This window comes from Sminthopsis crassicaudata, chromosome 2, assembly GCF_048593235.1.
Source record: "Sminthopsis crassicaudata isolate SCR6 chromosome 2, ASM4859323v1, whole genome shotgun sequence".
Lineage (NCBI taxonomy): Eukaryota > Metazoa > Chordata > Mammalia > Dasyuromorphia > Dasyuridae > Sminthopsis > Sminthopsis crassicaudata.
This window is the reverse complement of record NC_133618.1, coordinates 538,135,154-538,159,161: the sequence shown is the minus strand read 5'-3', so window position 1 is coordinate 538,159,161 and position 24,008 is coordinate 538,135,154. Positions and strand designations below refer to the sequence as shown.

At 38.0% G+C, this 24,008-nt stretch overlaps 1 protein-coding gene across 4 annotated transcripts in view; it reads left to right on the top strand.

Moving 5' to 3' along the window:
• IQCH (IQ motif containing H) overlaps positions 1–24,008 on the top strand; it is a 296,963-nt gene that overhangs the window by 245,386 nt on the left and 27,569 nt on the right. For all 4 annotated transcript variants that reach the window (XM_074294733.1, XM_074294734.1, XM_074294735.1 and 1 more), the window contains one exon: positions 19,942–20,100. In XM_074294733.1, the coding sequence (XP_074150834.1) occupies positions 19,942–20,100 (159 nt within the window). The remainder of the gene's footprint in view (positions 1–19,941; positions 20,101–24,008) is intronic.

Sequence of the window (24,008 nt, the reverse complement as noted above, 5' to 3'; positions counted from 1 at the left end):
ACCAGGACAAGTTCTTTAATCTCTAACGGCCTCAGGCGGCCAGGGAAATGGTCTCTGTGGCTAAAGTCTCCGGCTGAAAGTCAGTTCTCCATGTTGACAGTAATCCCAGATTCTTCAGGGCAGAGGGAAATCACGCACTTCCAGTGTATGGTCAAATCAGATAGATCGCTTAGCTCTGTAACCCTGGGAAGCAATCCGGGAGGAGAAGGGAGAGAAAGGAGGGTAAGGGTACAGAGTTATGTTGATGAGGAAGGGAAGTCGGAGCGAGAGAGAGAGTTCTATCACCTAGTCTTTAAAAGCCCTGAAACTCGTATTTATCAATCGCTTTACCCTGGGCAATACTGCCCTGTCAAACTGCCCCTTTCATTTGTTCGTTTTAACCCTCTTTGTTCATTTTAATCTGATTTGACCCGTATATATGTTAGATGATATATGTGAAATCTGTCACCGAATCAACAACTGTTTATTCAGTCATGTTGGCAGAGAAGAGCATAATAGTGGAAAGCAAAAGGACTTGGTTCTATTTTGTCTTTCTGTCTTACTATTTTTATGAACTTGACCTCCTAACTTCTCTGAACCTCAGTTTCTTCATCCTATTATCTATATAACTTTGGGAAAGTTACTCTGTCTCAGTTTCCCCATCATGAGTTCTAAAATCTACAGTCCCTCTGTGGGTCTCTCTGATTTTGTTGCTTAGCATAGTCTGCTCCGTGATAGAAAAAGATGCTTCACTAATACCGATTAATTCTTTCCTCACCCTGTAATGCAGGTGAACATGATTAGCCCTTTTAATAGAGGCGAAGCAGTTGCTCACGGCCATCCTAGTTAGTTAGGCCGAGGCTCAGAACCTGCCAGGGTAGCAGCTGTATGCAGGCCACAGCTGTCTCCCAGAAGACATCAGGAGTTTAACTCCACTTCCTTTTCATTCTTAGGTTAATTCATTGTCCCAAGGGCAATCATCTCTATCTATAGCATAATAAAATAGCCCACAAACCACAAAATAATCCTCTTTCTGCATCAGAGGAAAACAACATCCTTTTCCCAGGGCAAAGATGAGTTATGTCCATCCACAACCGCGTCTCTTTCTGCTACTTAAAAGCATTGAGAAGTGACAAAAGGAGAGTAACACTTTGGTATTCTATCAATAAAGTATAGACCAATCCAAGCATTCGTTCTTCACAGCTAACCTAAACAGGACCAGACTTATGCAAGCAACCAATATGGTATGATTTCAGGGACCTAGAAAGGTCCTTCTGTCCTAATCACCCCCAACCCCACCCCGGTCAATTACTTGAATGATTAATATTAGATTCTTTTCTAAGTGCAGGTTTGGCAGGATAGAGTACAAGTATACTGAGTAGAGGACTTAAAGATACCGAGGGAAGCTAGGGGAGATGCCATAATTAAGGGAATAGAGTAAGAGTATATCAAAAGTACTCAACAATAGCCATTGGCATTTATATATCACTTTAAGCACCTTCCTTGCAACTTTCAGGTGAGTTGGATAAGTGTTATTATCCTCATTTTATAGTTGGGGTTCAGACATCATAAACCTAAGATGTGAGTGAGGCTGCTGGATTTGAACTTGGCTCATCCAATTCCAGGTCTAGTATTCTTTCCTCCATACCACGGTGCCTCTGGAGTATCTTAAATTTTGCAGTTTTCCAGGTTCCCATATTAAATCTCCATAGTTATCCGATGCTAGTGAGGCCCCTGCTTATCCTTTTGAATAACTATTATCCTACTCCCCTCCTAAAAAAAAAAAAAAAAAAAAATTAAAAAAAATTGGCTTCCACACCAGCCACTGTGAAGTCGTCAGCTGCTCAACAGGGTCCTTTCCAGTTGTAGCCAATAGCAGCAATTGACAGTGGTTGTAACTGAGCATTTGGTTTTATTCCTGAAGCTACAGCTAAAAGCTGTTCCTTTTGAAAGGAAGAAGTGGGTCATCTGCCTGCCCTCCTTCTGTAGTACATTGTGGGTTTCTGGAGCCCCAGCTGTTAGATTGTGCCTGTAAGTAAGGAAATGCACAATGCAAACAGGTACTGAGCCTGGATCAGGTTTCTCTCAGCTTTGTTGCCACTGACAATGAGTCTGCCCTCTGTACTGCTTTAGAATCTGGCCCTGAGGCTTAAAGCAATATCATTGTTCTAGGCCCATTTGGTACCTACCCTCCTCCCACAGTCAGGGAAACTACACTGCCAAGTAAGAATCTGCACCAAGGAAGAAATCCTACCCTTTCCATGCCATCAGAAATATACCAGTAGCTGACTGTTTTTTGAAAAATAGTTTGGGCAAATTGTGGTGGTATATGTCTGTAATTCCAGGGTGGGGATATGGGAGGGGGGAGGGGGAGGAGGAAAGCAGAAAGAGGAAATGAGGAGAGGTGTGATGGGGACCTGAAGCTGGTAAATCCCTTGAATTCAGGAATTCTGAGTTAGGGCAAAAGCTGATCAAGTATCCACACTAAGTCTGGTACCCCAGAAATAGAGGGTCACCAAACTCCCTAGGGAGGAGCACACAGAGTAAAATCTCTGTGTTCAGTTGATGGTCAGTCTAACTTCTTAGATCAGTAGCTAGCTGCATGGGGAGCAATCAGAAAGGAAAGGGTAACCAAAGCTTTGCAGGGTAGTATAATGGAAAGAGTTCTGGATTTGATATTTGCTGAGTTTGAAACTCAGATATATATATCATTGAACTTCAGTTTCTTCGTCTATAAAATGAAGGAAGTTGACTAGTAGTTCAGTCATGTCAGACTCTTCGTGATTTCACTTGGAGTTTTGTTAGCGAAGATACTGGAATAGCTTGCTAATTCCTTCTCTGGCCCATTTTACAGATGAGGGAATTGAGGCAAGTAGTGTTAAGTGACTTGCCCAGGGGCATAGCTACTAAGTGTCTGCAGCCAAATTTAGACTCAGAAAGATGGATCTTCCTGACTCCAGGTCCAGTTGCTCTCTCTGCTGTGTTCCCAAGCTAGAATAGAGTCCATTCCAAATCCATTATTGTACAATCACATTTTTAAAATGTCAGTTTGCACAATAGGCATAATAGGTCTTTTGCATATCCCAATATTGTATTCCTTACATGTAATTCAATGCTGTTCCAGCTTGGAGGCACTTTATAGTGTAGATCTTACTCTTCAAGAAATCCTAAGGGCTCTATGATCTTGTTGAGGTACTTTTTTTTTCTTTTAATAACTATATTTCAATAGAATAAATTTCCCTTGTAATCCTGAGTCTTTAAATTATTTTAAAACATCATTGTAATTCAGGGTCCATAAACTTTACTCAACTGACAAGAGAGTTTTTGACACACAAAAAAAGATCAAGATCCCCAATCTATATAAGACAAGAAGAATCAATGACCTAGAAATATTATAAGAAATAATTCAATTTATGGGTATCGTCACTTCAGAATTTGTTTGGGGACATATTTATTTAAAGTTATTTAAAAGGGTTTTAGGCAGATTTTAGGCAAGTCTTGCCTTTTCTCTGCCATCTTGGCACCTTTTCCCTGGTGGCTCTTTAAAAAATAAAACCATAAAATGTGGGTAGTGATCTAGTGGCCCACCTTTACAGGCGATTATTTTGGCACTTATTATTATTAAAGCTTTTTTATTTTCAAAACACATATATAGATGATTTTCAACATTCAACATTGCAAGGTTCCAAATGTTTTCCCTCACTTCCCTCCACCCCTCCCCCAGACATAGTTATTCAAAAGGACAAGCAGGGGCCTCACTAGCATCGGATAACTATGGAGATTTAATATGGGAACCTGGAAAACTGCAAAATTTAAGATACTCCAGAGGCACCATGGTATGGAGGAAAGAATACTAGACCTGGAATTGGATGAGCCAAGTTCAAATTCAGCAGCCTCATTCACATCTTAGGTTTATGATGTCTGAACCCCAACTATAAAATGAGAATCTCTAAAGCTCAATTCAAATGTTATTCCCTAAATGAAGCTTTTCCCAACTCCCCAGATGATAGTCCCTAAAATTATTTTATCTTAATTTTGTACATAATTTATATTTATTTATGTGTATATACAAGGCTAACATGGAAATAAGTTTTATATGATTTACATGATATATCAAAATGCTACTGTCTTGGGGAGAAAAGAGTATAGAGAAAAAAATGCAAGTAAACAACAAAAAGAGTGAAAATACTATGTTGTGATCCATACTCAGTCCCCACAGTCTTTTCTCTGGGTATAGATGGCTCTCTCTATCACAAGACCATTGGAACTGGCCTGAATCATGTCATGATTGAAAAGAGCCACATCAGAATTGATCATCATACAATCTTGCTGTTGCTGTGTACAATGATCTCCTGGTTCTGTTCACTTAGCATCAGTTCATGTAAGTCTCTCCAGACCTTTCTGAAATCATCCTGTTGGTCATTTCTTTCAGGCCAATAATATTCCATAACACTCATATACCACAATTTATTCAGCCATTCTCCAACTGATGGGCATCCACTCAGTTTCTACTTTCTTGCCACTACAAAAAGGGCTGCCACAAACATTTTTGAAAATGTGGGTCCTTTCCCTCCTTTATGATCTCTTTGGGATGCAGGCCTAGTAGAAACACTGCTGGATCAAAAGATATACACAGTTTGATAGCCCTTTGGGCATAGTTCCAAATTGCTCTCCAGAACATAAGGACAATCTTGCAGACACATAAAAGATACATCTTTCATTAGAACCATGTCATTTATGGAGTTCCCATTATTTGAACAGATCATATACAGAATTTCCTTATGCCAGCAAGATCTGCTTGCTTGTTTTTTTGTTTGTTGGTTTGGGTTTTTTTCCCAGATCATCTAAAAAAATTAACTGGCTTTTAACTTCCATTTCCCCCAAGACCTAAAAACTGCATAGCAGCTTTGGCCAAGAAAAGAACCTCTTACTTAACTGAAGAACATATTTTACTATAAGAAATCTCTAAAGCTCAATTCAAATGTTATTCCCTAAATGAAGCTTTTCCCAACTCCCCAGATAATAGTCCCTAAAATTATTTTATCTTAATTTTGTACATAATTTATATTTATTTATATGTATATACAAGGATAACATGGAAATAAGTTTTATATGATTTACATGATATATCAAAATGCTACTGTCTTAGGGAGAAAAGAGTATAGAGAAAAGGGGAAAAAATTGGAACTTAAAGTTTTATTTTTAAAAATGAATATTTAAGATTGTTTTTACATGTTATTGGAAAAAAATAAAATATTGTCATATGTATACATAGTTTGGTTTTTCCCCAGTTGAAAGTAAGCTTTGTGAAAGAAGAGACTTTCATTTTTGACTCTGTAGCCTCAGAGATACTTTTCCACTTTTTTCCCTCTCTGTCCCTCCCCATGTGTTAAATTTTTGGTGGTTTTAAAGCTCCATTTGTTTTCACTTTTGAAGGAAATTTTAAAGAACCTACCTAAACCACAGCCATTTCAAAGTATCCAAGGTTCCCATAAGTCTAACATCCTTCCAGGGATCCTGACAGCTGCTGAATGGAAGGGATGGTTGAGCATTCTTGAGCACTAGCACCACTAAGCTTCACTGGGCATGGAAACCTGCTCAGAGACAAGAACTTCCTTCAAGGTGTGAACCATGATATAAAGTACTCATAAAGACTAAATATCTACCCTCTCTCCCTTCCCAACTCAGGAGTTAATCTACTCATTTTTATTGGAACTTTTAAAAATATAGTTTGTTAATGCATTTATTATTAAGAATCCATCCTTCAAGGCCAAGATGAAATGTCATCTCCTCTAAGAAGCTTCTTCTGCCCTTCCACTTACACCAAATAGTGTTCTTGCTTTTTTTCTGAAGCCACAGAGTATTTTGTGTGCATTTATATGTTATACTGATAAGATCATGGATTTTAGGGGATCTTAGAGATCATCTGGTTATGTTTTCTGAAAATTGTCATGCTAGATTTCTCTCTCTCGCCTCCCATATCCAAACTTTTGCCATCTCTCCTAAATGCCCTCTTGTCTGCTCTGACATTGACTGTAGACGCTCATCACCTCATAGCTGGAATATCACCTGAAGGTGAGCTGGGGCAGCTAGTGCACAGTGGGTTGTGTGCTGGTCTTGAAGTCAAGAAGACTCATCTTTGTGAGCTCAAATTTGACCTCAGCCACCTTCTAACTGTATGACCCTGGGAACCTTACCCTGTTTGCCTCAGTTTCCTCATATATAAAATAAACTGGAGAAGGAAATGGCAAACTTCCCCAATATTTTTGCCAAGAAAACCCCAAATAGAGTTTAAAAACAAGCGATGATGGTGAATCAGTCAGCCTGTCTGGGGTCCCTCCTACTACAATCTATCTGTCCTCCATTCATCTAACGTGATTCTCCTAAAGCACAGGTACAATCATGTCACTCCCCCACTCAATAAACTCCAGTGGCTCCCTATTACCTCCAGGATCAAATACAAAATCTTCTGCTCAGTCAAGCTCCCTCCTATCTTTACATTTTTCTTATACCTTATTTCTCCATCACATACTCTTTGATCCAATAACACTGGTCTCCCAGCTGTTCCACAAACAAGACCCCTCATCTCTCAACTCCAGGTATTTTCTCTGGCTCTCCCCCATACCTGGCTCCCTCCTCAACTTTGCCTTCTGACTTGCTTGGGTTCCTTTAAGTCCCAGCTAAAATCCCATGTTTTGCAGGAAACCATTCCTAACCCCTCAACCTATTATTTATTTATTTATTTTAGCTCTAACTCCTATGATCATAAAAATGGCCAAGTCGCTAACGTGGGTACACAGATCTCTTAATTCTAGTACCTTCCCTCTGTTAATTATATCCTATTTATATAGTATATAGTTTGTAAATATTTGTTTGCTTGTTATGTCCCTCATTAGAATATAAGCTTCTCAAGGGCAAGGACTGTCTTTTGCCTATTTTTGTATCCTCAATGTTAAGCACAGTGGCTGGTACATAATAGCCATTTAATGAACGTTTATTGATTGATTTGGAAAATAAGACCCAGAAAAGTGAAGTGTTTTGTTCAAGGGCTAATTTGGAATTTGAACCCAGATTCTCAGAATATAAATCCAGGATTCTTTCAAGTATAACACATTGCTTCTATTTTAGAGGTGTTTGTGAATGGTTCTTTTCTATTTCACTGGGTTTTAACCTCCTTGAGGCAGCATAGTGCCTAATAGTATATGCTCAATAAATTATGTTGGATGGATGAATGAATGAATGGAGTGAGAAAATATGTTTTATACTTTAATTATATGTACAATGCCTGCACTACCCTTCTCAAGACTTAATAGTTACTGATTTAATTTTATTATACTCTGAAAACTTTTAAGTCCCAAGAAGGGTTTTTCCTGCTTGCCCCTCTAGTAGTTGGGTACCCTAAAACCACAAACTAAATTTGACATTAGCCTAACCAAATGATAATTAAAGGATTAAATTGGCTACCCTTTACCCTCTCCAAATTGCATACATTGCACTTTAAAAGACAAAGAGAAGTGATTTAAGAATTAGACAAGGCTTAGTTTGGGCTGCCCCCTATCAATCAAGTTTCCCTCTAAAATCTGTATGCATGATAGCAAAAAGGATCTTTAGATCCTAGGCCATTAGGTGATCCTGCCCATAATGGCCCAGAGCCTCTCCTTGTGGTGCTCCACTTAGACCCTACACACATACTACCTAATCTAAATTGGCTTTCACTGATCTCCGTACCCATGTTAGCAACCGTGGCAATTTTTAGGATCATAAGATTTAGAGCTAAAAAAAAATAGATTAAAATTTAGTTATGGAATCTTGAAGTAATAAAAGGTTAACAAAGCAATTCATATATATATTCTCATTTGGGCCTCATAATAACCCTATGAAATATTAGAGGCATTATTATCCCCATTTTACAGATGAGTAAATATAATGATGGAAAGTTTCAATGACCTACCATTGTCACTTAGCTAATAAGTATCAAAGGCAAGATTTAAAGCTAGGTCTTCCTGACTCCAAATCTAGTGCTCTTTACATCATAGCATTCTATTTTTCTCTCTAGCAGGGAATCTAAATGTAGGCCCATATTTTGATAATTGTATTTCAATATAATTGGTTTGTAATCTTGTGGACTATATACAGTTAGATTCTGATTAATATCAATAAAAAATCCCCAGAAGTGACTGCATTATTCAGATCTTCATTGCCTGTTGCCACAGGGTTAGAACAAATGACCATATTTTTCTATAATTATAACTTCTAATACTGCACATTCAAATACATGTTACTATTGCAGGGTATTCTTTATTTTCACTAATTAGGACCTGGCTGAATATTTTAAAACATTCTGAGAAAGGTTCCATAGGGTTCACTGGCCTAGTGACTAGACTAGAGCTCCTACAGAATAGCCCATTCATTTTACTAGTAAGGATCCTACACATCCCCAAGGATGTGATGTCCCTTTACCTAGCTCACACAGGTATTAAGTGGCAGATCCAGGACTGTTATGTGTCATAAACATGGTAGATGTTTAACCGATGCTTATGGGATAAAATTGGACTCTTGCCTCTAAATCTGGTGCTCAGTGCTTCTCCTAAAGCCCTGTTGTTATTGAGTCATTTTAGTTGTGTGACTCTTCCTGAACCTATTTGGAGTTGTTGTTTGTTTGTTTTTGGCAAAGTAGTTTGCCATTTCCTTCTCCAGCTCATTTTGTAGATGAGGAAACTAAGGCAAACAAGGTAAAGTGACTTGCCCAGGGTCACACCGCTAGGAAGTGTCTGAAGCTGGATTTGAACTCAGGAGCATGAATCTTTCTGACGCCAGGTCTGGTATTCTACCCACTGCACCACCTATCCATCCCTGATCGAAGTTATTTCTTTCAGCTCTAGTTCTTACTCTTTAAAACCAGTTTTCCCCACCAGCCATACCAGTCTCAGTCTATATGGTGGAATTAAAGACTTTGGATTCTGGTTCTCTAGCTTGTGGTCAGGCCTCTTGAGATACTAGAAATTGGAGAATTGAAGCAATCCAAATTGTTGTTGTTCTGTCATCTCTAACTCTTTGTGACCCCATTTGGAGTTTTCTTGGCAGATACTGGAACTGGTTTCCATGCCTTTCTCTAACTCACTTTACACCTGACAAATTGAGGCAGAAAAGGTCAAGTGACGTGCCCAGGTCACACAGTAAGAGTCTGAGGCCAGTTTTGAATCTGGGTATTTCTGAATCCATGCCCACTGCTCTACCCACTTCGCCACTTATATGATTCCTCAGAGTTCATCTAAAGCGATCAGTTTAAGCCTGGGCAAAGTCAGAGCCAAGAAGGGGCCTATCCATTGCAATGTATCACTTAGTGATGAGCCCAGTTCTGACCTTGCTCTCTGTCCCCTATATCAGGCTGCCTCCAACTTTTGGATGGGGCACATTGAGACAGCACTACAGACTTGGGCCCTTAGTCACGCTGCTTCCCCAGGTCAGCACATGGTTATTCTCCTTTGGAACCCAAACCTCCGCGAGCAATATCTTCCTCCTGCCCCCTAGCTGGGCAGGGTCTTTCTCCCCTTTACTTCTCCCTTTCTCCCATGCCTCCCATCTCCCCAGGATCCTCTTCTCTGCTAGGACTAAATTAATCAATTTATGTTAACATGTTAATGACTGATAGTGGCTTGATAGTCTGTCTGCCTAACCATTTCTATACCCTTCATATCTCCCCAACAAAAGCTGTATTTTAACATTAGCCTTCAGTGCCTCCAACAAAAGGAATGTGGAATTTGGGATGACTGGGTACAAAAGGCAGAGCAAGAAAGCGTTACTAATGGGGGCTTTCTGAGCTTCAGTGTCCTCAATAAGGAGGTTGGACTAGATGGCTATAAAGGTGCTTTTCTGATCTAAATGTTAAGGGTTCTGCCATCTGGGGGAGGGGAAGAAGGAGAAAAGTTGGAACAGAAGGTTTTGCAATTGTCAATGCTGAAAAATTACCGATGCATATATCTTAAAATAAATAAAAAGCTATAAAAATAAATAAAAATCTGATAGGATATTGAACATCAGTGAGTCCAGACCCTCACTTTATAAGAGAATAAAAGTAAAAAGCAAAGACACTGCTTCATCACTGTTACATAAGCACTAAGAGTAAGACCCAACATTCAGGCTGAAGTACAAGGCTTAAAACTACCTTTCCACTTCTCTGTACTGATTCAAAAATAAAAAATGGCCTCAACAACAAAATTAAAAAGTTAAAAATAAATAAATGTTAAGGATTCTCTTTCATGATGGCTGATGTAGATCTGAGTTATTGCTTACTGCTGTTGATACCATCTAATTGCAACAATGGTAACTACTTACAACTTACTAGCAAACTACTTACTAGCTTAATCTTTTAAAGCCTCAGTTTCCCCCAAAGTGAAAAACTGAATAATCTTTTCCCCATTTCCCCAGAAGTGCTGCTGCAGTGCATCATCCTGAGACCCACCCCAGATTCTCAAGTATTGTATCAGCATCTGCCCTGCCAGGGTCAGCAAACCTCTGAGTATAGTCAGGTACAGGGATGAACTGAATGCTCATCATCTGAAAACCGGACTAACTAGGCTGAGCGGCTCACCACCAAACTCCAAGCAGCTCCAAACTAATGCATTTTTCTTTTTTTTAAATTAATTTTTATAATTATAACTTTTTTTGACAGTACATATGCATAGGTATTTTTTTTACAACATTATCCCTTGTACTCCCTTCTGTTCCGAATTTTTCCCCTCCTTCCCTCCACCCCCTCCCCTACATGGAAGGCATTCCCATACATATTAAATATCTTTATAGTATATCCTAGGTACAATATATATGTGCAGAACCAAATTTTGTTGTTGTTATTGTTGCAAAGGAAGAATTGGATTCAGAAGGTAAAAATAATCTGGGAAGAAAATAATAATAATAATAATAATAATAATAATAATGCTCACAGTTTACGCTCATTTCCCAGTGTCCCTTTTCTGGATGTAGCTGATTCTGTCCATCATTGATCAATTGGAATTGGATTAGCTCTTCTCTATGTTGAAGATATCCATTTCCATCAGAATACATCCTCATACAGTATCATTGTTGAAGTGTATAGTGATCTTCTGGTTCTGCTCATTTCACTCAGCATCAGTTGATGTAAGTCTCTCCAAGCCTCTCTGTATTCCTCCTGTTGGTCATTTCTTACAGAACAATAATATTCCATAACATTCATATACCATAATTTATCCAACCATTCTCCAATTGATGGACATCCATTTATTTTCCAGTTTCTAGCTACTATGAAAAGAGCTGCCACAAACATTTTGGCACATACAGGTCCCTTTCCCTTCTTTAGTATTTCTTTGGGATATAAGCCCAGTAGTAACACTGCTGGATCAAAGGGTATGCACATTTTGATAACTTTTTGGGCATAATTCCAGATTGCTCTCCAGAATGGTTGGATTCTTTCACAACTCCACCAACAATGCATCAGTGTCCCAATTTTTCCACATCCCCTCCAACATTCATCATTATTTGTTCCTGTCGTCTTAGCCAATCTGACAGGTGTGTAATGATATCTCAGAGTTGTCTTAATTTGCATTTCTCTGATCAATAGTGATTTGGAACACTCTTTCATATGAGTGGAAATAGTTTCAATTTCATCATCTGAAAATTGTCTGTTCATATCCTTTGACTATTTATCAATTGGACAATGGCTTGATTTCTTATAAATTAAAGTCAATTCTCTATATATTTTGGAGATGAGGCCTTTATCAGAACCTTTAACTGTAAAAATGTTTTCCCAGTTTGTTACTTACATTCTAATCTTGTTTGCATTAGTTTTGTTTGTGCAGAAACTTTTTAATTTGGTGTAATCAAAATTTTCTATTTTGTGATCAATAATGTTCTCTAGTTCTCCTTTGGTCACAAATTCCTTTCTCCTCCACAAGTCTGAGAGGTAAATTATCCTATGTTCCTCTAATTTATTTATGATTTCGTTCTTTATGCCTAAATCTTGGACCCATTTTGAGCTTATCTTAGTATGTGGTGTTAAATGTGGGTCCATGCCTAGTTTGTGCCATACTAATTTCCAGTTTTCCCAGCAGTTTTTGTCAAATAATGAATTCTTATCCCAAAAGTTGGGATCTTTGGGTTTGTCAAACACTAGATTGCTATTTTTATTCACTATCTTGCTCTGTGAACCTAACTAATGCATTTTTCAACCAATGATATTCATAGACTGACTCCTAAGACTCACAGGGAGCCTAGGATGTTGAAATTCAATCTGGAAAGGTCTTTGGAGGTCATCCAGTCCAATCCCCTTATTATACATATATCTATCCCTCACCTTTTAGGTTTTTATGAAGGATACACTCATAAAGAGCTCCAAGAATCTGATTCCTTATCTTTGTTAGTTTGGAGTCATTTCCTCCATGGTCCACTTTGCTAAGAGTAAGATATTTTGCTCATTGTATTTACTCTACTAGCAGTCTGCTCTGAACTAGAATAAGATGGATTTGACAATATAGCAAGACAAAGAGGAGTGGGAAAAGTTCAGGCTCCCATAATGAAAGGACCTGGATTCAGATCCTCACTCTGACCCTAGTTGTATTACTCCAAGCAAGTCACTTAATTTCCCTGACCCTCAGTATCCTTATCTTCAAAATGAAAGGGGAAGGAGGAACTTCCAATTCCCTATGTATGACCAAATGACTGTCTCAGGCCAGGTTAAAACAGGGTTTGCAAAGATACTGAATGAGACTAGGACCCTTAGGACAGTAGCCTTTAATGAGGAACTTTGTCTAACATAGATATGAGCCCCCAAGGAGCCAGTGCTCATCTGCAGTTCAAGATAAAGTCAAAAACAGGTCCCAGTGGTAATCAGAGAATCTCAGAAAGTGGTCCTTGTTAACTGTCCTTCCGTCTTGTCTCCTAAATCCTTTTCTCCCCAAATTAGACAACCAATAGGAGAGGAAAAAAAGTGTACTGGGAACAACATGTTTCCTTGCAATTTCAATGCCTGTGGCCTAGATAGGAAGGATGGGTCTTAAGGCCTAGAGAAGGATGTTAGAAAATGTTCCTTTCCCCTCCCTTCTGCCTTTGGTTCTATGTGCTTCCTTAGTTGTGATTTCCTATCCTCCTCTCCCTCTCCACTCCAGCTGCCTAGTCTGCCATCCCAGCTTCATTGATTCTGCTCATTGATATGCACAATGAAAAACTGATCAATGCAGTGGTAACAGGTTTTCCTGTCAGGGTCCCCAGGAGCCAAAAGAAGAAACCAGAAAATGATCACCATTCTGACCCCACTCCTTTCTCTCCCAGTTTAAGACCTCATTGGGAATCTCCTTAGCATTCTAGTTCAGTCTTTCAAATAAATAAGTATAGATTGTTTCAGAGGGAGAAAAAAATGCTATCCCTAATCATTTAGTCAGTTAATTAGTAGGGTTTCAATAACCCCTACAATGTGTCCTTTACTATAAAGAATATAAGACTGTGGGTATTTAGAGGGAAAGAGTTGATAAGTAATGCTTATCCCAAGATGTGTTGACTGCAACACTATTCGCCCTATGCCTAAGACACATTTCGTCTTCATAGAGTTATAGCCTACCTGGAGAAACTTAACATGCAAACATGAAGCATTTAGAGAGTAGTTACATCACAGTAAGCTGGACACCATGTATAATAGGTATCATTTCTTGCCTTCTCAATCAGTGAGGGAAAGGTAGAAAGAAGGAGACAATTTGGAGCTGAAAATAAAAATAATTGTTTTTAAAAATATACATAAACTAGATGTTTCTGAATCTTAAGTGCAACAGGAGTTCTAAGAAAGAAATAATTAATATGGCTCTTCAGTGGCCAGAAAGTGTAATAATTTGTAATAAATAACAAAACTTCAAGCTGGACTTTGAAGGATGACTAGAGTTTGGATTAAGAGAGAGGAGGAGGGGGAGGCTTTCTGGGATGGAAGAATCAGATATTATGGTGTCCCATTCCCTCACAAAAGAAAGCAGCATTTCAGAAACTAAGTATTCTTAGTATTTAATTTGTTTATACATATATTTATATGTATTACAGCTATTTATATATTATTTTATTATTATATAATTATATATATTTGTTATTATATAATTATATATGTATATATATACATATATATATAATTTGTTTGTATACATTATTGTATCTTTCATTCTACACAAAAAGAATGTTTTTCTTCCCCCTTCTTAACTTTCTAGAAAATTAGGACTCTTCGTGTAAATTCACAGACTTTTTCTAAAGAATTTCAAAGGACTTTCCTCCAGTCCTGATTTTCTACTCATATTCCTTACAGAGGAAACTTCTTTTCTTTTTCTTTTTTAATGATTTATTTAAAACAAATACAAATAGAAAAAAAAACAGAAAAAGAAAAAAATATTGTTATGTGCATAGCAGAACAAGAAAAGATTCAAAATATGTAACAATAAATTTCCTTTCAAGAAAGTGTATATTGTAACACATTGTTTTAAGAACTATCCACCTTTTCTTTGCTTCCTTAGAGATTTTCTTCCTGGTGTGCACTTTTTTTTCCCCTTTCTGCCCCACACCTATACCAAGCAAGCTATACAATTAAGCATAAATATATTTATGTATACATACACATACGTACACACACACATTCACTTTATAATCCAGAGACACTGGTCTCCTTCTGGTCTTTGAACAAGAGACTTCATCATCTAATGCTAAGTGAGTGTATTCACTAACTGTCCTTCATAGACATTTCTCTCTGTGTCTCTGTCTTTGTCTCTCTTTGGTTCTGTCTTTCTCTCTGTGTCTGTCTCTCTGTATCTCTCTTCCTTTTATTCCCCTTACTTCCCTTTCTCTTCTTTCCCTTCTCACTCCCACTTTCTCTTTATGTCTCTTCTTTTTGTCTCTGTGTCTGTATCTCTCACTGTCTCTATCTTTCACTGTCTCCATCTCTGTTCTCACATCTCTGGCTTCCTTGGTTTCATATCTTAGCAGAAGTCCTAACTTCTGCAGAAAACATTGATCCTCCTTAATCTTTTGGGCTTTCCCTCTGAGATCTCCAGTTTTATCCTATCCAGATTTTGTCTGTACATAGTTGTTTGTCCATGGTCTCCCCTATTAAACTGTGAGCTTCTTGAGAACAGTGGCTAGTCTTTACCTTTCTTTGTATCTCCAGAGATCAACCTGATACACAGTAAGCATTTAATAAATGCTTGATGACAAGAGGCTAAAGTGGCACATACCAACTAGATCAGGCTCTATACAACATACTTCTGAAGAAAAAGTCAGCTGAGCTGATGAAGAGTCTTTCACCAATAACTGGCACCAAAAATTGCAGTAGAATGGTAGAATAAGAGGGACTGTAAGGGACTTTCCTATGTCCCCTCACTGAACACTCTTCAGATGGCTAACTCAGAAAACAAAGCCAAATTTTTTCACTTATAGAAATCAAATAAAACCCATATTTTGTACCTAGGTTTAATTCTATTGCATAGGCAAAGTTGACTATTTCATATAATGATTTGAGAAACACCGAAGGTTCATTTGCCTGTGAATGTTTCAAGCTTCAACCTCCCATGGGTTTAAAAATAACTGTTACTAGATTCTTTTAAATATGCCTAAAAATTTACATTTTAATAGGAGCTCTTATATTGACATCGTTTCCAGAAGGTCCCTGTTAAAATATAAATACTTCTTCTGGGGAGGAGCAACTCATTAAGAGACATTAATACATTATCATTTTATCAGTTCTAGAGTAGAGAAAAAAAAGTCCTAAAAATATAGGAAAGAAAAAAATCAGAATGGAGGAAGGAACACTGTATGGGATACTTCCCCCAAAAGTGGATGAGGTGGTATGGTGTGGGATCTTAGCAGCAAAAGGTACTGGATAAAGGAGTGGGGATTCTTAATTCACAATTATGCCTAGAACCAGCTTTAACTATAAGAGTCCACAAAATCTCTATTTGGAAGTAGAGATTGAATATTAAAGTTCCATTTTCACCTATTTTTCATAGGGCCCTGTTGCCACATTTTTGTAAGGCAAAAAGGTAGATATTTGAAATTGCTGGATTCACCTTTCTTTTCCATATTTCCCTAACGCTCTTACCCAGCATCATCATTCCCATATCCGTGGTATTTCAAGGCTCACAGAACACTTTTCCTCATAAAGATCTATCATGCTCTGTGACTTGCCTATGGTCACACAAGACATACATCAAAGACAGAGCTCGAAACTAGATCTTTCTGACTCCAAAACTGATCCTCTCTCCACTAGGAAAGATGGTCTCTAAATGACTTCACTGGGTTTGCTGATTGTTTTGTTAGTTTTTCTTCTTCCTCAAATCACGGAGCAGTTCTGTCTTCAGATCTCCCTAGCAGAAAGGTCCTTAAGCTCAGAGTCTCAGGATACAATCATGTTTGAACATTATCACAGGTGATGACTATAGAGGGACCCAGAGAAGGAGACTTATGAACATATCATGAATGTTGTAGTGATTGTGCAGAAATAGCATTTATAATATAGATTATTTTTACATAGTGGTTTCATAAGTCCAGAGCACAAAGGTACCTTACATGGCATCTATTTCAACCTTTCGTTTTACTAAGGAGAAAATAATAGTTTCATAAGTCTAGAACTAAAAGGATACCTTACATAACATCTTTTTCAACCCTTCATTTTACTGAGAAAACCAAAGCTTAATTATTGTTGTTTATCCTACATTCTGGAAGGACACTATAACATTAGGGAAGAGGTGCCATGACTTACAGGTGAGTTGTATTTCAGTGAGAGAGGGCGGTGCAGTTACTAGCTTCCCTTTTTCCTCTGGAGACACCTGGGTCCAGTGGCAAGACATAAATCAGGATGACTGGAGATTGTCCTGGATGCAGTGAGGGACTTAGTCCTTTTTAAGCTAAAATCTTTAAAAGGTCTCAGTTTGTAAGAAGCAATGCCCATTCAATAATTAAAGCTAGGTAAGAAATGAGACAACATCCTCTTAAACTAGTGAGGGGGAGAATCTATCTGGGAGGGAAAGACTTTTAGAGTTTCTGGTCAGAACAGAAACAATTGCTGCTTACATTCACTCTGAACCATTAAAAGTTCAAACAATAACCAAACGGGACTTGGCCTGGGACTTATTGGCCAATCAATGATTTGGGTATGATCCTTAAAAAGAAATCTGGCCCATAAATTCCAAGATATCTTGTGAGGTATAAAGTGACAACCAAAATCACAGAGGTTTTAGGAAGTAGAAGTGGGATTTGAAAACAGTTCTCCAGCTCTAAATGCAGTTCACTTTCTATAGGCACATTTCTACCCATAAGTAAGGTGGACAATTCCAATGAAACCCTGAAATCTTGCTTTTAATGTGAATGTGAAAAAGATTTCCTTATCATCGCTAAGTGGCTGAGTGGTGGTCTCCTGATGGTGTATTAGATTTCCAACTGGAAATGATGAAGAAAAGGCTTGAGATTTCCTTTATGTTTTAATTGTGATTTGATAAAAGATGTTGTGGTTTAATGGAAAGTTCAGACTTAGTAGCAAGAGACTAGGTTCTCATCCCCATATTACAGAGTCCTTTGGCAAGCCACTTAATCTGAAAAATTCAATCTCCTTATCTATGAAATTAGAATTATAGTCACAGCCCCCTTCCCCACTGCTCTGCTTTGATGGGGGTGGGGGCAAAGGATAGGGTGGGAATGGAGTGGATGAAAAGGTGTTTTGGTGAAGATCAAAAAAAACAACATGTATGAAAATGCTTTGGAAGAAAAAAGCTTCCAAGTGTTGGGCAAATATGAAATAAGAATATAAAATTAATGTGCAGTAAAGAAAAGGCGAATCACTCCAAAGCTAATTTGCTTTGCAGTCAACTCAAGTGTTTGTTGTGGAATGCAACCTCACCCTTATCAAAAGCTTTACAAAGTTTGACCAGACTCTCAGAAAATTGCCTGCCTTGTAAGAATGCAAAGTTCACTTTATTCTGAAGGGAAAGCAGCTGTCCCCACCTGATTTGCATTTTACACAATGCAGCAGAAAATATTTAAGTTGACAAATAGGATATTTAATACTGCAACAGATACTTGGCAGTTAGTTTTTAACAATTGTTTCAAATGTGATTTATTTGCTATTATAAAAAGGGCATTGCTATGTGAATATGACTCGGAAATTAGCTCCAGTTTAGCGAGAGGCCTTGACTGCCTGACCTCTTAATATCCTTATAATGATGCCATTTACCATTCAATGCTTAGTCAAGTCACTCACTGCTAGATTTGTTTTAAAGGAGGCCACTGTAGGGCAGAGGCGCTACGTGTGTTAGCGTGCTGCCTTGGTGTGTGAGGCACGTGCTCTGCCCGCCTTTTAGCAAAGAAGAGAGGGCGGGCGCTCAATCAAGTCCCTTATGAAAATGGGTTAGATTCCAGTTTCCTATAGTGAGAGTGCATTACTACTAATTACAATCTACTCCAGCTAGAACGAGCATCACGTTTTCTCCACCAGATTTTTCTCAGGGTAGTCTGAACCGCTAAGTCCCGTGAACAAGCTTTTGACCATCTTCTAGTGCTTCCTGCTTTTTGTTTCAACCAAAAGACAGTCCTTGGTAGGTAGAGTTTGCTCAAAGGGCCAAGGACGTCAGTGCTACTGTTAGTGGGGTGATGGTGCTTCATTTTCAGAGAACCAATGACGTCATGGGGTGATGACTTAGTCAAGGTGGAGTTATACAAAGTAGTCTAACTGAGCAACAAGAACTGGTCTTCCCAGCCTCATCCGGGAGCTACTGAGTCTCAGCACAGAATCCAAATGCCTCTCTCTCATCAGTAAGCGCCCTAACTGAAACCACCCAGCAATATTAACAGCAATAGTTTATGAGATCACAGAATCATAGATGTAGAACTAAAAAAGAGTGTGGAGACCGTCAAGTTCAATCCCCTCATGTTGTAAATGATGTCTAAGAGGTCCGAAGGTAAGTATCAAAGGTGGGATTTGAACCCCTGTCCTCTGACCTCAGAGACAGTGTTCTTAGAGGGAAATAAAGGAATGGCATAGCATCACAATGTAGATTTAAAACTAGAAAGGACTTTAAAGGTTATTGAGACCAACTTCTTCATTCTGTTGTTATTCAGTCATTTTTAGTCATGTCTGACTCTTCGTGACCTCTTGGGGGATTTCTTTCTTGGCAAAGACGCTGAAGTGGTTCTCCATTTCCTTTTCCAATTCACTATGTAGATCAGGAAACTGAGGCAAAGTGCTTTCATTTCAATCTCTTGAAAAGCCGTTGGAGCAAGTAGCAGAGATATCACTCCCTTTGACAGACGAGGAAGTGGAGGCACAGTGCAGTAGAGAGACCTGGCTAGACTCATTAATAGCAATGCTGATACGAAATAATTAGGCACTACTCCTCCTGACTCATAGAGTCTTGTGCTTTCATTCTGTGGCATATTGAAATTCTTGGAGCGTATGGCCATTTTCTTTTCCAATAGCCAGCCACACCATGACCAGAAGGACAGGAGGTTCAGTTCTGCTCTTTTCTCCAGCGGGGGGTGAGGCCTTTGTCACAGCAGTTCATTCTTTGCATCAGGCCCTTCCTCCTTTCCATTTCACTGCCCTACAACTCCCACCCCAACCAATTCTCTAAACTTTATTTTTACTCAATTTTCTCAATGGAATTGAGAAATTTCTCTGCTTTACCCACTTTAGAAATGTTCAGCCATGAGCAGAAAAATCAGACTACCTCAGCCTTCCTGAATTTAGTAAACTCTCCTCAAATAAGGTAATAGGAAAATTGGGTTGGTTTTCTCTGCTAAGTTATTTGCACTCCTGTAAATGCAGTAATCAGCTTGACTGTTCTGGTTAGGAATTTATGGCAGCTTCATTACTCAATTGAATGACGTAGAAATGGAAACAAAAGGTATCTGCTCCATCACATTCTCCCTTTTTTTTATTGGTCTCATTTTTTCTTTTTTTTTTCCTGTTTTGATTAGATATGGGCAACAGACCTTGAACTTTTTTATAGTGACCAGCTTTCCTTGACACAGCTCGTCTTGTATGTGACCAGAGGAAATATGGATTTCAGGTCTAGTTTCTTAGAAGTGACACCCTCTGTAAAGAAACTTGAAACTTCCCCCAGCCAGATGGAACCAGTAAGTATTAATCAAACAACTAACATGTCCTGAATACCTATTGACTGTGCCCTACTCTGTGCTACAGATGGAAGGGAATGGGGTTATGCAAAAATGAAAAAGACTTAATCCCTGCCTTCTGGGTTGGCTGTCCTTTTCAGGAGATAAAATAGACACAAGAAAAGCTGACTAACCAATCAATTAAAATTAAATTAAATGGTAAAGGGTTACTGAGGGGAGAAAAAAATCTTGGCAATACATTTCTCTGATAAGGTTCTAGTTTCCGAGATCTATAAGGAAATTATTCAAATTTATAAGAAAAAGAGCTATTCCCAATTGGTTCCCCTTTGAGAAACAGTCAAAGAATATGAATAGTAATTCTTAAAGGAAGAAATACTTGCTATTAATAGCTATATGAAAAGTTGCTTAAACATATAAGGCAATATGTGGTCAGTGTTGAAGGAGTGGCAAAGATGCCAAATATCATTGGAGCTCTGCATGGGAAGAGTCCCCTGTGAGGTGGATTCATCCAGAAGTTTTCATGGAAGAGGTGAGACATGGGTTGAGCCTTGAAGGACAGGAATAGGTAGAGACAAGAATTGGGAAGCATTTCAAATAGGGAAAAATAGGTATAAGTCAATGTCATTATCAAATAACATTATTGAGCATCTACTTATACAAGGCACTTCTGCCCTAAAAGCTACCCCATCACCAGAACAAGTATGCTCAGCTTAGCAGCCTCCCATTTATAATAGATAAAATCATAAGGCCTCAGGAAGGAAAATGCCTAATCTAAGTCATTATCCAAGTTCCCGAAGCTAGCAAGTGACAGAGGTGGGATTTATAGCTTTAAGTCCAAACTTATACTCTTTCCATAACTCCTAGGCTGAGCAATCCCTATCTTGGGAATCCAAGTTTTAAGCATTTTAATGAGATGTCTCAGAGTAGTTCAACTGACTTCTTCCAACTTTAAAATTCTCTTTTTTTTTTAACAAATCCTAGACATGTGGCAGAAGACAAATCATAAAGTACTCATTGTTAATATTACCTATATATCTAGGTAGGAGATTGAATAATAATAAATATATAATTAGCATTTTATAGTATTTTAGCATTTACAAAATTTCTATATTTTATCTATTTTGACCCTCACAATAATTCTGTTATATAAATCCTAATATTATTTCCATTTTACAGATAAGGAAATTGAGGCTAAAATAGAATAAATGACTTGTTCAGGATCATATCACTAGTAAATACCTGAGGCAGTATTTGAACTCAAATTTCCCTGACACAGCCATTGTGCCACTTAGCTGGAAAGATGCACTGTGAAGGAACACTTCCTTATATGGTTATCACTCTTTGTGCTAACCTCATATGCTTAACTTGGATACAGAAACTTAATCATCAAGCATTTATTAAGCACCTACTATGTACTAGGCAAAAGTAAAGATTCATGACCCCAAGGATTTTACATTTTAACAGAGGAGATAACATGAACACACAACACACAAACACATAAGAAAACATACAAAATAGAGAGAATGTAAACTTGGGGGAGGCAGGGAACTTTAGCTGGCAGGGATCAGGAGTCCAGGATAGACAGAGCAGAAAACAGAGCCTTAGCTCAGTTGTCTTGAAGTAAACAAGAGATTTCAAGAGGCAGGGGTGAGTATGGTGTCTGTTTTATGCATGAGGAACAGCTAGTTCAAAGAGCACAGACACATGAAATGGTGTGTCTAGTGTGAAGAATAGCAAGGAGACCAGTCTGGCCAGACCATAGATTTCATAAAGGGGTGGAAGGTCTAATAAGACTGAAAACATAATAGGGAATACGATTGTAAAGAGCAAAATTTGATTCAAAGGGAAAGGTGACAAAAAAAGATGGCCCCATGATGAGTCAGTCCTAACTGCCTACCAAAAGGAATTCTAAATCCCAATCTCCAAAGATGTTCATCTCTCTGTTGGGCTTTCAGTACTAAAGAGAAATGCAGAACCCCACCTCTTGTCCTCCTGGCCATGAGTTTCAGGATGGGCCATTCCAAATCCATGCTATTTCTAAAAGAATGCTGCAGATGGTGGTGGTATTCAGTCAGTAGTCCGCATTGAATGACAATTTATGGCTTTAAATATGTTGCTTCAGAGATGGCTAGCCAAAAGCATATGTTGTATTTTGGATGAGAGACACGCTCAATGGTTTCCCCCATTGTGCCTGCTGGCTTCCTTCCTAAATGCAGACAGTATAGTGGACTTCTTCAGAGAAAGAGAGTCTTGCAATAATGTGAACATGGGAAAGGAAAGCACTATGGTGCTGAATGGTTTGAAAGTCCTATAATTCCAGAAGGAAAATATGCTGCTTGTTACTATAATCAAGTATGGACCAGAGTGTGCTTTTTTGATTTTTAGGAAGATAAAAGCCTCAGGTTTGGTGTGAGTGGAAGTGTGTACTTATAAGTGTGTTTGTGTTCAGAAGTACACACAGATATGCCCAGGTACACACAGATACATACAAGTATGGATAGATGTGTACTCGCCTGCATTTAAAACCAAACAGAAATTTTACTTGAAAACTGTGCAGATTATGATTCCATTTTTAGGAAAAGGAAGCGGTCATCTTCTCCAACTTGGCAATGCTTCTTTGAAGAATACAAGGAAAAGAAGAGCAAAAACAAAGTGCTTATGAAAGTACAGAAGATTTCAGAAACCACAAAGTACTTGTGACTTGAAAGGCATTTTGCATAAGGAGAGTCAGGGCAAAAATTGAACAAAACAAAAACTCAAACTTTTTTCTTTTCATACCCACAGAAGTGATATTGTCCCATTCCTACCCTAAAAAAAGATGTCAAGAAATTGTAATTTAAAGGTTAATGAGCTCCTGATCTAATGTTCTTGTCAAGCAACCACTTTGAGAACAAAGAGAAATTAGTTGTGATTAGTCCCAGAAGTACACGTTTTAAAAATGAAAAGTAATCAAGTAGCAACTTTTTTTTAATTAAAATTCTGTCAGAATTAACATAAATTGTCATCTTTTTCCTATTGGTTTTTATCTAGCCGTTCTTCTGACTTTTCCTTCCTGGGTTTTCAAGGAGTGGTAACAAGAACTGTTTTGGAAAATATCTTAAAATAACCCAAGACATTCATAAACATTTTAACAGCATATGATCTGTAATGAATGATTAAGTAAAACCTTTTGTGTTAAATTATGATGTTAATAATGATTCTGTCTCTTTTAATTTATTATGAATTCTCAAATGCTCCGGGTTTGATTTTGATAAAATGGAACAACAACGGAGTTTATGTGATGACTTTATTTTTAGAAATCCTTCTTTGAAAGAACAAATTTCCTAGATACTGCTGCTACTGTAATTATGTACAAAACCAATCACTCATTATAGTTAGGATACATTATCTTCTAGACAGATTAGGCTAAATAAGCAACACATTAATAATTCAGAGTGCAGTTCATTATGCATGTGGATGCATGCTTTGTAACCAAAATAAGCACCTCATCAGCCTCATGCCAACCCTTAAACAATAGTTCTGTGTTATTGCAGCCCCATTCAAGTTTACGCTTGTTAAACTGCTACTTGGATTATTTTATCAAACATTCATTTATTTGTGGTCCCTTACTGCAGAGAACAGATTTTGGAAGCTCCTTTTTTCAGTTAATGATTTGAGCAATGGGTGTTATTAATTCTCAGAATATTATAAACATGATTAATTCTCAGGCAGAGATTTATTACACAAGGATTTCAACTATGTCAACTTAAATACATCACTGTCAAAACAAGTATCATGGAGAAAATGAAATGCACTCTGCACTTCCCATTCTCAAGCTCAGAAGGAAATCGATTTAAATTGTGGCTAGAACAAAATTATATTCTCCAATGAAAAAGAAAGTTTTAAAGTTTCTTTTTATTTAGCGTAAG